General features: G+C 37.5%; 1 protein-coding gene across 1 annotated transcript; it reads right to left on the bottom strand.

Moving 5' to 3' along the window:
* Nucleotides 1-7,516: 7,516 nt before the first annotated feature.
* LOC149786978 (toll-like receptor 4) lies at nucleotides 7,517-12,775 on the bottom strand. The gene is made up of 2 exons (XM_089977524.1): nucleotides 12,644-12,775; nucleotides 7,517-10,200 (listed from the first exon to the last, which is right to left on the bottom strand). The coding sequence occupies exon 2, from the start codon at nucleotides 10,177-10,179 to the stop codon at nucleotides 7,864-7,866; it is 2,316 nt and encodes a 771-aa protein (XP_089833650.1). The 5' UTR covers nucleotides 10,180-10,200; nucleotides 12,644-12,775; the 3' UTR covers nucleotides 7,517-7,863.
* Between the last annotated feature and the right edge of the window lie 305 nt (nucleotides 12,776-13,080).

Here is a 13,080-nt window from a genome sequence, read left to right as displayed (position 1 = left end):
CGGCCTTCGCAGCATCAAAAAGAGCCTCGTCCAAATTCATAACCCTCAGGACAAGATGTGTTTAGCCCGTGCCATCGTGGTAGGAAGAACGTATACCGACAATAACGACACGGTAGAATGGCAAAGAGCCTGGTAATCTATTCAAAAATTGAAAGGAGTCAAACAGCGAAGAGAAGCAGAACTCCTGTTTCAGTAAGTGGGGATATCCAAAGACACACCCTGACGGTATTACTGAAATGCAAATATTACAAGAGGTCTTGTCTCCTCCTTGTCTACACCTTGAATGTACATCGTCAAGAACTGCGCTGACCTCTGTTGTTTGAGGCACACATTTCAAAGACGGAAAATACATTCACGTTTACTACCACAATGAATATTTCGATGCCACTAACAGTACCCCCGCATTCCTGGTATACGGTTATTACTGTGGGAAATGTGACTATGACTATAACAATCGAGAGCAACACAAGCATTGTGGATCGAAATATGAGTAACTGTGTGTGTGTGTGTGTGTGTGTGTGTGTGTGTGTGTGATTAGGATTTTTAACGTAGGTTTAAGAAAATTTCAGTCATATCGCTACGATGTCTGCAGTGTGGCAGTTTATAGTGATGTCTAGCACTGGGGCATAATGTCGCAGACATGTAGCATGATGTCCCACCCAGTCACATTATCCTGACACCAGGCTGACCAGTCCTAATACTAACCTCTTAATGCTGGGCTGCCAAGCGAGCCAGCCGTTAGTACCATTTTTGTAAGTCTTTGGTATGATTCGGCCGGGTATCGAACCCACGACCTCCCGCGGCCGGGGCGGATGCTCTAACCACTAGGTTACCGGAGCGGTAAATGTGAGGGATGTTTGGTCTCTAAACCCTGTCTTGACGAAGGACAAGAACAAGAGCATTACTCCGCTTGTCAGCGTACTTTTGTCAGCCCTGCCTGTTACCAACAGCATCTAAAGACTCAAGGTTCACAGAAGAAAAGTGCTTGTCAACCGCTGAGAATATTCCTTACTTGTGGACAAATGATACGTAACAATAATGCCAAGGTACACGCATGTTCAAGAAAGAAACGATGTCACATTTGTCACCAAATCGTGGACTTGGAACACAAATTATTCATTCAAAAATACCTTTCCAAATATCAAGAGGAAGATGATGACCACAAGAAGAAAGTGGATCTCATCCTTTTCGATTTTGAATGGGGGACAAGTGCAGTTTATAGATTCAATGAGTTACGTGGCCATGAGTTTTAGTCAAATGCCTAAAACGTTTGGAATGACAGAAATCGACAAAGGCTATTTCCGCACTTTTTCAACACCAAAGCCAATCAACACGCCATTCTACCCTATTTGCCTGAGGCTCACTACTACGGCCCCAACAACATCAGCACCGTACGAGAAGCTTTCTACGCTTGGTACCAGACTCACGTAACGGAATCCTTCGACTTTCAGGAAGAAATGTTAAAGTATTGTCGTTCCGACATGGATTTTTTACGGCGTTCCTGTGAAACATTTCGAGAATTATTCATGGAGCACGGAGGGATAGATCCTTTGAAAGAAGCCTGCACCATTGCCAAAACGTGTTCCTTAGTGTACCACCAACGATTCATGCACGAAGACGCCTGGCTGTCATAAGCCCTCGAACGACGACTTTTGTCAAACGTCAATACTCGGTCAAAACCCTACGATAGCTACATTACTTGTGCGACAAGGCAGACAAATGGATCCAACATGCCCGCACCCGGGTAGGCAAAAAGACCATCTGAACGTATTCAGTGGATGGCTGGGACTTAGAAGACCCCAAGATCGTGTACAAGTTTAATAGAAGCTTATTTCACGGATGCCCCCTCTGTTACCCTCAACGTGGCACTAAAAATCAAGTTTTGCAACGAACCTTGGAAGACTTGTACCAGACCACTTTTCAGCGGCGCTTGAAGTTAGAACAGCAAAGATAACAAGTGGTGGTAATGTGGGAATACGAGTACGATCACCGTTTGAAAACCGATCCCAAGTTTAAACGTATCGTGGAAAGTTACAAGTTGGTGGACCTTCTGAACCCACGGGACAGCTTATACTGAGGACGGACGAATGCTACCTGTTTGCTGTACCACGTCGACGATGAGAACGGAGAAGAAATCACATACCTGAACGTGTGTTCGCTGAATCCATAAGTATGCAAATATTGTCACTTTCCCGCAGGGCACCCGAAATTGCTGACAGAACATATCGACCTGGACAACATTCGACAATACGAAGGATTGATTAAATGTAAAGTCTTGTCTCCCACCTACTTGTATCATCCCGTTTTACCTCACCATTGCCAAGGAAAGCTGATGCTTCTGTTGTGCCGTACTTGTGCTCAAACGTACAATCAAGACCAGGATTGTCAGCACAACCAGGAGGAATGCCTGTGACAGGAACCTGTGTCATCGTGGAATTGTTTAAAGCTCTGGATCTGGGATACCAATTGTTAGACGTGTACGAAATTTGCGACTATTCCAAGACAGAAAAATATCACAAGGGTCACCAAACTCAAAAAGGTAATTTCGAAGACTACGAGGATAATTTTGTTCAAACTGCATTAAGACGTCAACGGCCGTCCTTCATGCTGCCACACTCCCGAAGACCAAAATATGTTCAAAGAGAAATATTGGGAGCAAGAAGGCATTACTTTAGACCACATGGAGAAAAACAAAGGAAAGCGATCGTTTGCCAAAGTGATGTTGAATTGTTTGTGGGGCAAAATGGAACAACGACTGTGTTTACTCAAGACACAGTATTTGTCCGATCTTTCCCGCTACTTCCAGATGATTCACAACAAAACTAAATATATGAAACAATTGGACGTCCTTCGCGAAGACCTAATCTTAGTCAGTTACGAGGAAGAACCAGACTTTGTAGAGGCCGACGAATTTAGAAATGTCATCATTGCGGCTTACGTGACAGCCCATGCTCGCCCAAAATTGTACGAAGTTTTAGAACTGTTAGGAGATCGTGTGCTGTATTTTGACAAAAGTTGTATATTCTCTTTGCCCATTTGTTTTTGTCTTTCTATTGTATAGATGTTTCTTTTCTTGTTTGTATATTTATATGTATGTCTATGTATATGTTGTGTTTGTCCCAATACAACCCTTCACCATATATAGACCCTATCCATTTTCATTTGACTCTATATCGTTCCAATCCATTTGCTTTCGAACCTATATAGACCCTATTCATTTTCATTTCACCCTATATCACACCAGTCTGTTTATGCCATAGAAGTCTACATGACTAACAATTTTGACCCCATAGTACATGTCCACTTTTTTAAAATAAGGTCTACGTGACCATATATCGCCCCAATTAACTACTCACAGCTCTTTTCTATGTTTACAGATAGCTCTTTGGAACTCAGAAGTACTATATGATTCTTTTTAATTCCTGGACTTCCTAGTCAACTAATCAGTTATTACTTCATCTTCATTTATATTTAAATTTATGTTTTTGAAAGACCTGTGTCAATAAACAATATTTTGTTTCATATAATTTCGAAACAAAACACAGAATTACTCTCATGTTCATCCATGCTTCTAACACTCTTTAAGCAGTATATTTCTGAGAAACAATTTCTGATGAATAAATGAACACGCGCCAAAGCTCTGCATAGGTTCAAAACAATGCTGTTAAAATAGATTCATTATCATCCCTCCACCAACCCTGATATTTGATATTTGGCGACTGGATATATTAGTATGAGCCATAGATATCTGTTTTCAGCGTTTATTTAAGAATGCTGATGTTTGTCCACCAGGTTATTCCGACTTTGTATTATAATTCATCTTATCTGCTCGCATATGTCATTACAATCTTATGTCTAACGGCATGTCTTCTTTAACCCATCGACTTTTCTTTTTCTTCTTAGTTTTCATTTATTTTATCAGGTTATTAATCTTTCCACATTAGAGTACCCAGATCTGCATCAAGAAGGGCGAGGGTTCGAATCCTACCCAGATCAGGATTAGTCTGTGACCGTGGTACAAGTCTAGGCAATGTGCTTTACTCCTATTACCTCGGCAAGATGTAGCCTTTCATGTGTTGATTTGTCGTAGAACACCAGTCAGTAGCAGTGAATGTATGAAAGAGTCGCTTTACTTAACCTTTTATACAGCTGAATCTGTTTCTTTTTACTTGTGTCCTGTTTATGCATAGCAATTCGTTCCAAAGGAACAACTCCAGATTTAAAGCAACAAAGAGCACATTTCCAGAGCAGTGATTTCGAATAAAAAGGAAAAGGTGATGTCTCAGAGCTACACACTAAAGTTCTAGATAGGTTAGCTGCTTTGTTTATGTCATATCGTAACTCAATCATCCATTAGAAACAAACTATTTCATCGGTACCCGTACATAGGGGCACGGGGGTGGGGACACTTACACACACACACACACACATTTCGCTTAAAACATATTTGGCATACACTCCTAAAATTTAATATCTGACCCATATATGTTTGCTTCCCCCCCCCCCCAACAAGGAAAATTATTCTGCGATCACCTCTAAGCTATCGGTATTTTTATATAGATAAATTAGTGAATCTATCCACTGTCCTGTAAATCTGACATCCACCTGCCAGTAAATCTAACCACTGTCATGTATATCTAAGATACACTTGCCGGTAAATCTATCCACTTTCCTGTAAATCTAACATCCACTTGCTAGCAAATCAAAACACTTGCCTGTAAATCCAACATTCATTTCTCTTTAAATCCAACACCAACTTGCCGGTAAATCTAATCATTTTCCTGTCAATCTAACTATTGTCTAATTCTTATTGTTTCTGGCAAATCTAAACACATGCCTGTAAATGCAGCCCCCATTTATCCGTAAAACCAAAACTCACAAGCCGGTAAATCAAACCGCTTTCCTGTAAATCTAACATCCACCTACTGGTAAACCTCAACATTTGCCTGTAAATCAAACACCAACTTGCCGGTAAATCTAACTGTTTTCCTGTAAATCTAACATCCACAGGCAGGTGAATCTAAACACTTGCCTGTAAATCTAACACCCATTTGTCCTTAAATCCAACACCAACTTGCCTGTACATCTAACCGCTTTCCCGTGAATCTAACTACTGTCTAATTGCTATTGGCATCTGTCTGGGAGATCTTTTAGAGTCATTGATTTTTGTATGTGTATATGAATGGGTTCTACAACGTTTCAGAATCACCTTTTACCAATCTTTATACATAATATTAATTTACCATTCAAGCTCATACTGGGAGAATATATATATATATATATATATATATATATATATATATATATATATATATATATATATATATATATATATATATATATATATATATATATATATTAGTGAATCTATCCACTCTCCTGTAAATCTAACATCCACCTGCCGGTAAATATAACCATTGTTCTTTATATCTAACACACACTTGCTGCTCTCTCTCTCTCTCTCTCTCTCTCTCTCTCTCTCTTTTACGTAGTGTAGTTGGTCAGATATAATATAAACTGAATTGTAGATAACTCTAATTGACCTCTAATTTTATTATGCGCATGTCCCTATGAAATATACAGGAAGTTGACTTCGATACAGTATTCAAGAAAGAATGTGACATTTAGGAGGAATAAAGATTGGGGGAGGATGTTCAAAAATCTGAAAGAATGTGACTTTTACGCGGAATGCATGCTGATACAGCGGATGAACGTGTTCAAAAATCAGAATGAATGTGACCTTTAAGTGGTATGCATGCTGATATAATGGGCGAGGGTGTTAAAATCTGAAAGGATGTGACTTTTAGGGTGGGTAAGGGTGGTCAAGAATATGAAAATCATGTCGTAGATTGAACATTTTCAATACACACACAAACTTTACAGTGACAGTACATGTATTTTGTGATATAGAGCGATCGACATTATGGACCACTGCACCCTCCTATGTAAACTCATTGGTTATCCAGAATCAAACACACTATGCTTCATTTTGTTGACTAGCTCCAGTCCAATGTGCTTATCTGACTTTAAGCTTCATTAAGAAAACATTCACTTCTATTCCGACACTCGCATTCTCTCTTAAGGGAATCTCCAGAGTTACTCCTCTAACGCCATGTATATGATATAGTGTACTGAAAATGGTGTTAATCCCACAACAACAATACTGAATTCAACGGAGCTAGATATCATGGTGATGAAATGTGTATATTATAATTCGAATTCGAGAAGTCGTTAAAAAAATTCTGCATTCGCTCGACTTTATGGTAGACGGCTAAAGTAGGGTCGAAAGGTTTAAGTGATGATTTTTTATTCATCGAATTATTTCATTTCACCGATCAAAGAGACATAAGAACGCTTGTTGCAACTGGTCTAGAAATACTAAATTTCCATCGAAAAAGGCAAGCTAACAGGGTAGAAAAGTCAAAGCTTTCAAAGGTCCCATTTTGTATTAGATATTTTAAGCAGCATGTTTTGCTTAGAGTTTATATCTTCTTTCGTTTTGTGTTAATATTTAAATACGTAATAAACAGATACCATACTATAAATACGAATTGGTTTGTTTTACAAACGTTGCCACAGGCAAGAAAATCATTATTTATAGATTAACGAATAAACTGCTGACAAATATATGTTTACTTCATATAGGGAAGATGTTGTTTGGTATTTCACAGTAATTCAAGTAGATCTTTTTTAGTGCCGAAGGAATTGGAATTAATGGCCTTGCCCGAGGACTCATCAAGGTAGCTCCCCATGTTTTTCTGATGGTAGGATTCAAACACGTAACCTTTCTGCCGCGAGTCCGGCTCCTATAGCGAGAGGAATATATCACAAGGTGGCAAACAAAAACACAATGGGGTCGGTGAGTGGGGGATAACCTGCCGCTAGAAATGCAGGTAAATTTTGTTTCATTAGCTGAAGGTCTTGTCGATTTAGATATATACATAAAAGCTTGGAGATCCTAAATGTTCACTTAATTTATCCTAAACTATCGTATGTCTCACGTATAGTTATTGAGCGACGAAACGAATTAAAGGAACATTATATCATGGTAAGTTTTGTTTCTTTAAGTTATTTAATTATTTAACTAGTTTTGTTTCAAAATCGGAATATTTAGTGCTCCACCAATTCGCCGCGAGCACGGATTAAATATTAAAGTATTACATTCGGAATAGATACATTTCTTTCTGTCCTAATATTGTCTACATACATAGTTACTGAACATATCACGTTTCGCCATTTTTCGTTGGCCAAGACTATCCGTGACTCAAAATGATGAATGTCAAGCATCAATTCAGTTAGAACTCAGTCCAGATTACTGTAACAGGTCGAGATTTACCAATAATCTGGCACAGAGACTAACTGGGGCTCGAAGGCATGCATTATTGTATTCATTTAGACCAAATCCACTTTATTCACATTGAAAGTTTGATATGAATGTTATCTAACGAATAGCTTTCTTACACTGGTAACAATACTGCCTCTTCACTAGAGTATATATTGAATGTAAGACAAACGGTACAATAGATATATATTTTATTCATCACTAAAGTTTCCGGATTCACGTCATTTTCGTAACAAAAGCAAAGTGTGCAATATCCGTGCAGACTCTATTTAATGTGCATATAAAAAGTAACAAATAAAACTAAATGAACACTATAACTATAACATATTGATAAAACTTTAGACTGATCCGATTGTCTCCAATTTCAGTGCATCACGTACCTTAGACTTTATTCCCCTGAAAATGCAGAGATTTATTTCTCAAGGGAAGTGACTCAAACATAGTTCTAAATGTAAGGGATACAATCTGTTTCAATTTACCTCACATGGAAAGCAAATCACTTGTCAGTTTACCACTGTAGATCATACAGGTGTGTTTTTAGCATCAGCTGTGTATTTAATGATGGCTTTTACCAGTTTCTTCCAGAATTCTTCCAATTTATCTCGATTTACGACGCCTGGCCATTCCAGTCTTGTCCATTTAAAACAGACCTTTCTTAAAGAAGCGGGAAGAGATCTGATCTTCACGTCTCCCAAGGTTACCAAGATGATTGGTTTCCCTTGATACAGGGCAATTTCCGCCTCAAACTCACACCATCGACTGCGCGCAAACTCCTTTGATATGATGAATAGTACAGCACACGATGAAGTCACGGCATGTATGATCTCATCTGAGATACTTGCTCCAACATCAAAGTCTCGATCTGATATACACACGAGATTGTCTCTCTTCCCGAATTCCCTATTGAGTCTTCTTTCAAGTTCAGGAAACATATTTCTTAACACAACGTCACTATCAGAAAAGCTATATGCAAGGTACAGAATAAATCGTCGCTGCACGTGGAAATTGTCATAAACAAACTCGTCGAGTTGCTTACGGATCCGTCTGATTCTGAGGATGCTCCTGTAATGCCGGAGGTACAAAACAACACAGATGGCCACTATGATAGGAATGGTACATAGCGCAAGAAGACCTCTATACCTCAGAAACTTACAGTTATGACTATAGGAATCAATGTCGTCCGTATAAATCGAAATTAAACCTCCAGTTTCGGCGCAAAAAATCCCATTCATATCAGAAATGTACTGACGTTTAGCTGACAGCCATCGTAAAACGTCTTCATGGTCACAACCGCAACTTACTGGGTTATTAGCTAATTTAAGATGAATTCCGCCGGCCTTGCCAATCGAATTATTATACCCATGTGCAGAATCGTCAACCACTTGTCTTGTTCGAGTATCAATGGTCGTAAGACTGTTTGTATTTAGGTTTATTGTTTGCAGATTGACCAACCTCTCTGACAGCCAGTCAGTATTGTATAATAAGTTATTTGAAAGATTTAAAATCTTCAGCTTTGTATTTGATGTAAATATACCTCCGGGAAGACGAGTGAACCGATTTGCTGAAAGATCCAATACCTCAAGGTTAGGGTTACCCCGGAACAGAATGCTCAGTTCATCTGGATTAGATGTCTCCATTTTTGAAAGAGAGTTCCCGTTTAAAAGTAGTGTCTTGAGAGCCGTCAATTCAGAAAGAGCTCGACTAGAAAGATATTCGCACAAATTTGAAGAAAAATCAAATGTTTCAAGTCGGTTTAAGCCGCTAACAAGCATGTCCATTCTCATAATGCAAAGGTGATCTAAGTATAGTTCGCGAAGTAAAGTGTTATTGGCAAAAAGACATTGACTTCGACGTACACAATAAAAAGTGTTGATTTTGTGACAGTCAGTGCTGCCCCCAATGTTAAACACTTCGAGACTCTGCAAGGGTCGTATTATTGTCTCATCCTGAAAGTATTCGCAAAGGAGATGATTATCTCTAGGGCGCACAGATTTGTCATCTTCGCATGTTTGCTCCATTTTACTTTTGGGAAATGGAACATCAGACGCAATGAGTTTCTTCAACTGTTTTAACTGTATTACCGCTATATAGGTGTCTATGTCGATGAAAACATTATTTCGTGACACATCGAGAATTTCTAAAGATGGGATGTAAAGGTTTAGTTTTGGACTTGCCAGTACCTTTATGTTTGACTCGGGTATGTACAACACTCGAAGACTGGTATTTTGAAAACAGGAGAAAAACGCATCATCAAGCGTTCCTTTAAATGTCCAAAAATCACCATCATTTATTCCTTCTGCGTAAACTTCTTCTAAAGATGACCCTGATATGATGGCAATTTTGCAGAGCTGCTCAAAATTTAGGTCTCTCGAGGTACTTACATCTAGGTATCTAAGTTTGAGCCTTAACGACATTTTGACCGGAACAATTTTCGCATTCTTTACATGGAAAGAAAGCCTTGATAGACGCGGCAAAGGTTCTAGTGCTTCTATTGGGAATAGTGAGAGGTTTCTTGCAGAGGTAGTTCTATTACTGACAATGTACAGTTCTCTCAAGGACACAAAATTTAACTGGAAAAATGCTTCAAACGGAAATTCTAGAGAAGTAACATCCTCATTGTTATTGAATTCAAGTCTTAAACTTGTAATATTTTCAACAGGAAAGTCAAAGAAAGCGTCTGCCGTAACGTTGTCACCAACATGTTTATCAAAGACACATACACTTGAATAGTTCCCAGACGTTCTACACTGACACGCTGGTGCGCACAGTTTTGCTCTAACCATCGCTGTCAAGGACAATAAAGTAAAAACAAGGTAGACATTCGAGCCAGTCCTCATTGTTAGCTAATCAGGTATCATCTGAAATATAAACCATGCACTGAAGTTAGCAACAGATCAATTAAGTTTAAGTATTGAAATAAGTAGGTCGATAGGTAAGTAGGTGGGTAGGTAGGTGCGTTGGAACGAGTTACCTGCAGACGTACTTGAGTCGAGGAAATGTTGCTTTTCGAAAGTCTCGATATCATTAAATGTCAGGTTAATAATAAACCATCTAAGGGCGCTACCCCATAAAGTACCTTAAGTACCACTGTGCTCATTATTTACATATGAGGTCCGTGTCAGGTGTTGAAAAAAGTAGTAAAGAGAATACAAAGTACCAAATATTGAATGATATAAAACATATTTACCTACATGAAATAGATGTGTAGAAAAAAAGAATTAATAAACACCAATTTACAAAATGCGCTCCACAATTGAATTAGCTGACAACCGTTGATTGAAAACACTAGAAAATGTGACTTTGAAACTTGATACAGGTAGTGTAAAAGAACAATCTGCATATATATATATATATATATATATATATATATATATATATATATATATATATATCGTATTGTAACCATTGCCTTGAACAAACCGGTCCGGTGACCTAGTGGTTAGAGCGTCATTTTACATACATTAGTGGTCCCACGATTTATATAATAGTAATGTGGATGAAATATTTTTTTTGTCATCAGTCATTTATATGTTTATATTAAAATCTTTTTACGTTTCTTTCAACGGTCATTTGTTTTGCAATATAAATATAGGGACAAAAATCATAGCGCCAGATTAATTAACTTATAATGCACAATCAAAAGCTTACGTGCCGCTATATTAATTTGAATTGAGTTGAAAGTAGCACGTGTTTATCCTGCTACTTGTGACTGCAGACATGGTCCGGCACGTGCTTACAGTCGTACTTCTCATATGCATGCCGTAAATTTTGTATCAACAGTAAATATTTTTTTCCAGTATTCTAAGTTTAAAACTTCTCTTCCTTGTAAGTTAACTGAGTCAAAATGGCATTTAAAATACAACAAAAAGATAAGCACAGAGAGAAAGCATACATTTCTCATTCTTCTGTATTTATTTAGTTAGTCAAAATGTTATCTATTTGCCACACTTTGCCTTATCAGATTCATTCTCTCAATACTAACCGTTGTATTTAAAGAAAAGTTTATAATCAGCAGTAAACCTTTTCTTCTGAAAGTTTAATTGTTTTATGACATGTCAGGTACCGAATAATTAACAATCGAGATTGAACTGATTTTGTTAAGATATGTAAGTATTAAATTGTAGAATAACAATTAATATTTAAGTAGTCAGAGTAAATGAGGCCACATGACCATACACCTTATGTCTAAGATTAAATAAGGACAAATATAAACATGCTATATTTTTGTCAAAGATCCACAACAAGTAATTGTTTGCTTTTTAGTGTTCAATAAGAACAAGTGTTACGAAGCCATACAGGAACAAAGTTAAGACCGGCCAGCTCCTTAATGAGCGGAGTATATTATCGATCGAATCTGTAATGATCCGACGTTGTTATGGCCGACTCCTTTGCAGGCCGAGTACGTTATGGGCCGAGACTGCCAGTCACCTGATATACTGCTTGTAGAAGTCGTGTCTTAATTTATAAATTTCAACTACAAATTATTCAGGAAATGAAACATATATGACGTGTTTACTGATGTTTTCTCATTATGTTTGGGACTTTTTTCTGTTCATTTATTCGTTCTGGCTTTGGTTGGGGGTCTTCTGAGTTATAAGTTATTATATGCTAAATATTTTTCAATCTTGGGTTTCATGCAATGAAAAAAAAATAGCACAAAACAAAAGAATCTAAATGACGCAATCATGATTTGACAAATATTTATAAAAAGGTTGTGTGTTTCTGTGGTTTATTGTAATTAAAATGGTAATATATACAAGTAAAAGATGCGTTGAAAACGTTCAGTGTAAACCCGAAATACATTCAAATGCTACGTTTTAAGAATTTTCATATTTTATAATTAAAAGCTTTGACATTTTAGAAGTTCACATTCATTATTGATGCAAGGCAATTTCTGCTTTATAAATACATGTCGGAATCATAATGTTTTACAGGAACTGTGCCTTGAGGTTGATAGTCTTTTTCAAATGTACGACCCCAGTTGTTATGGTATTATGAAGTCTTCTGACTATTTTTTATATCTGTAAAATGCCTACGTGGTTAAAGCATTCCAGTATGGTAATAAACAATGACATAAAAACGAGGACGAAATGGTAAAGTAGTGCAAGTACTTAACCAAGGTTGAAGAAGAAAAACCCTTTTATAAATACGGACGAACTCGTTCCAACCTGCAGTTACTAATATCACTTAATCGCAAAAAATATATTACCGCGATATAGCACATTTGATTTTCTTGCAAAATAATTCAACATCTGTCAACCTATTCATACTTCATACCAAATAATAAAAGAATGATCTTACCTAAAGTCTCAACATCGCAAAGACACCCTGGCTATTGTATGAAGGAAATAGAACGTACGACTTATATAGACTCCGGTAAGGCGATACTGTGTATGCTGACTGAATATACATATATGTTGTACCCGACATCTGCGTAACATGTTATATCTCATTTCTTTTCATTTCCAAACTTGAATGTCAACTGTAAGCGCATTAACCTGAACTAATGCATTCGTGTTTTGTAAATAGAGAGGATACCCAATATTATCAGGCACGAATAATTAGGACTTTCCAAAATAGAAAAAACAACAAACGCGAAACGGTGTTCATGTTGAAGGCAATGGATGGAGCATGTATCCAATTACTTGAACTGTATACATCTAATTTTATCTTTCGACGACATATAGCTTCAAACAAAGAGAGAATGATTAGTGGTCGTTGGGGAACATAAAGATAAA

This window comes from Sinohyriopsis cumingii, chromosome 12, assembly GCF_028554795.1.
Source record: "Sinohyriopsis cumingii isolate HCF-2022 chromosome 12, ASM2855479v2, whole genome shotgun sequence".
NCBI lineage: Eukaryota > Metazoa > Mollusca > Bivalvia > Unionida > Unionidae > Sinohyriopsis > Sinohyriopsis cumingii.
Note: the sequence above shows the minus strand (reverse complement) of the source record. Positions and strands in the feature narration are given on the sequence as shown.

What these genes read in the sequence shown, in the direction of transcription:
- LOC149786978 (XM_089977524.1), bottom strand. Translation starts at nt 10,179, where the DNA reads ATGAGGACTGGCTCGAATGTCTACCTTGTTTTTACTTTATTGTCCTTG.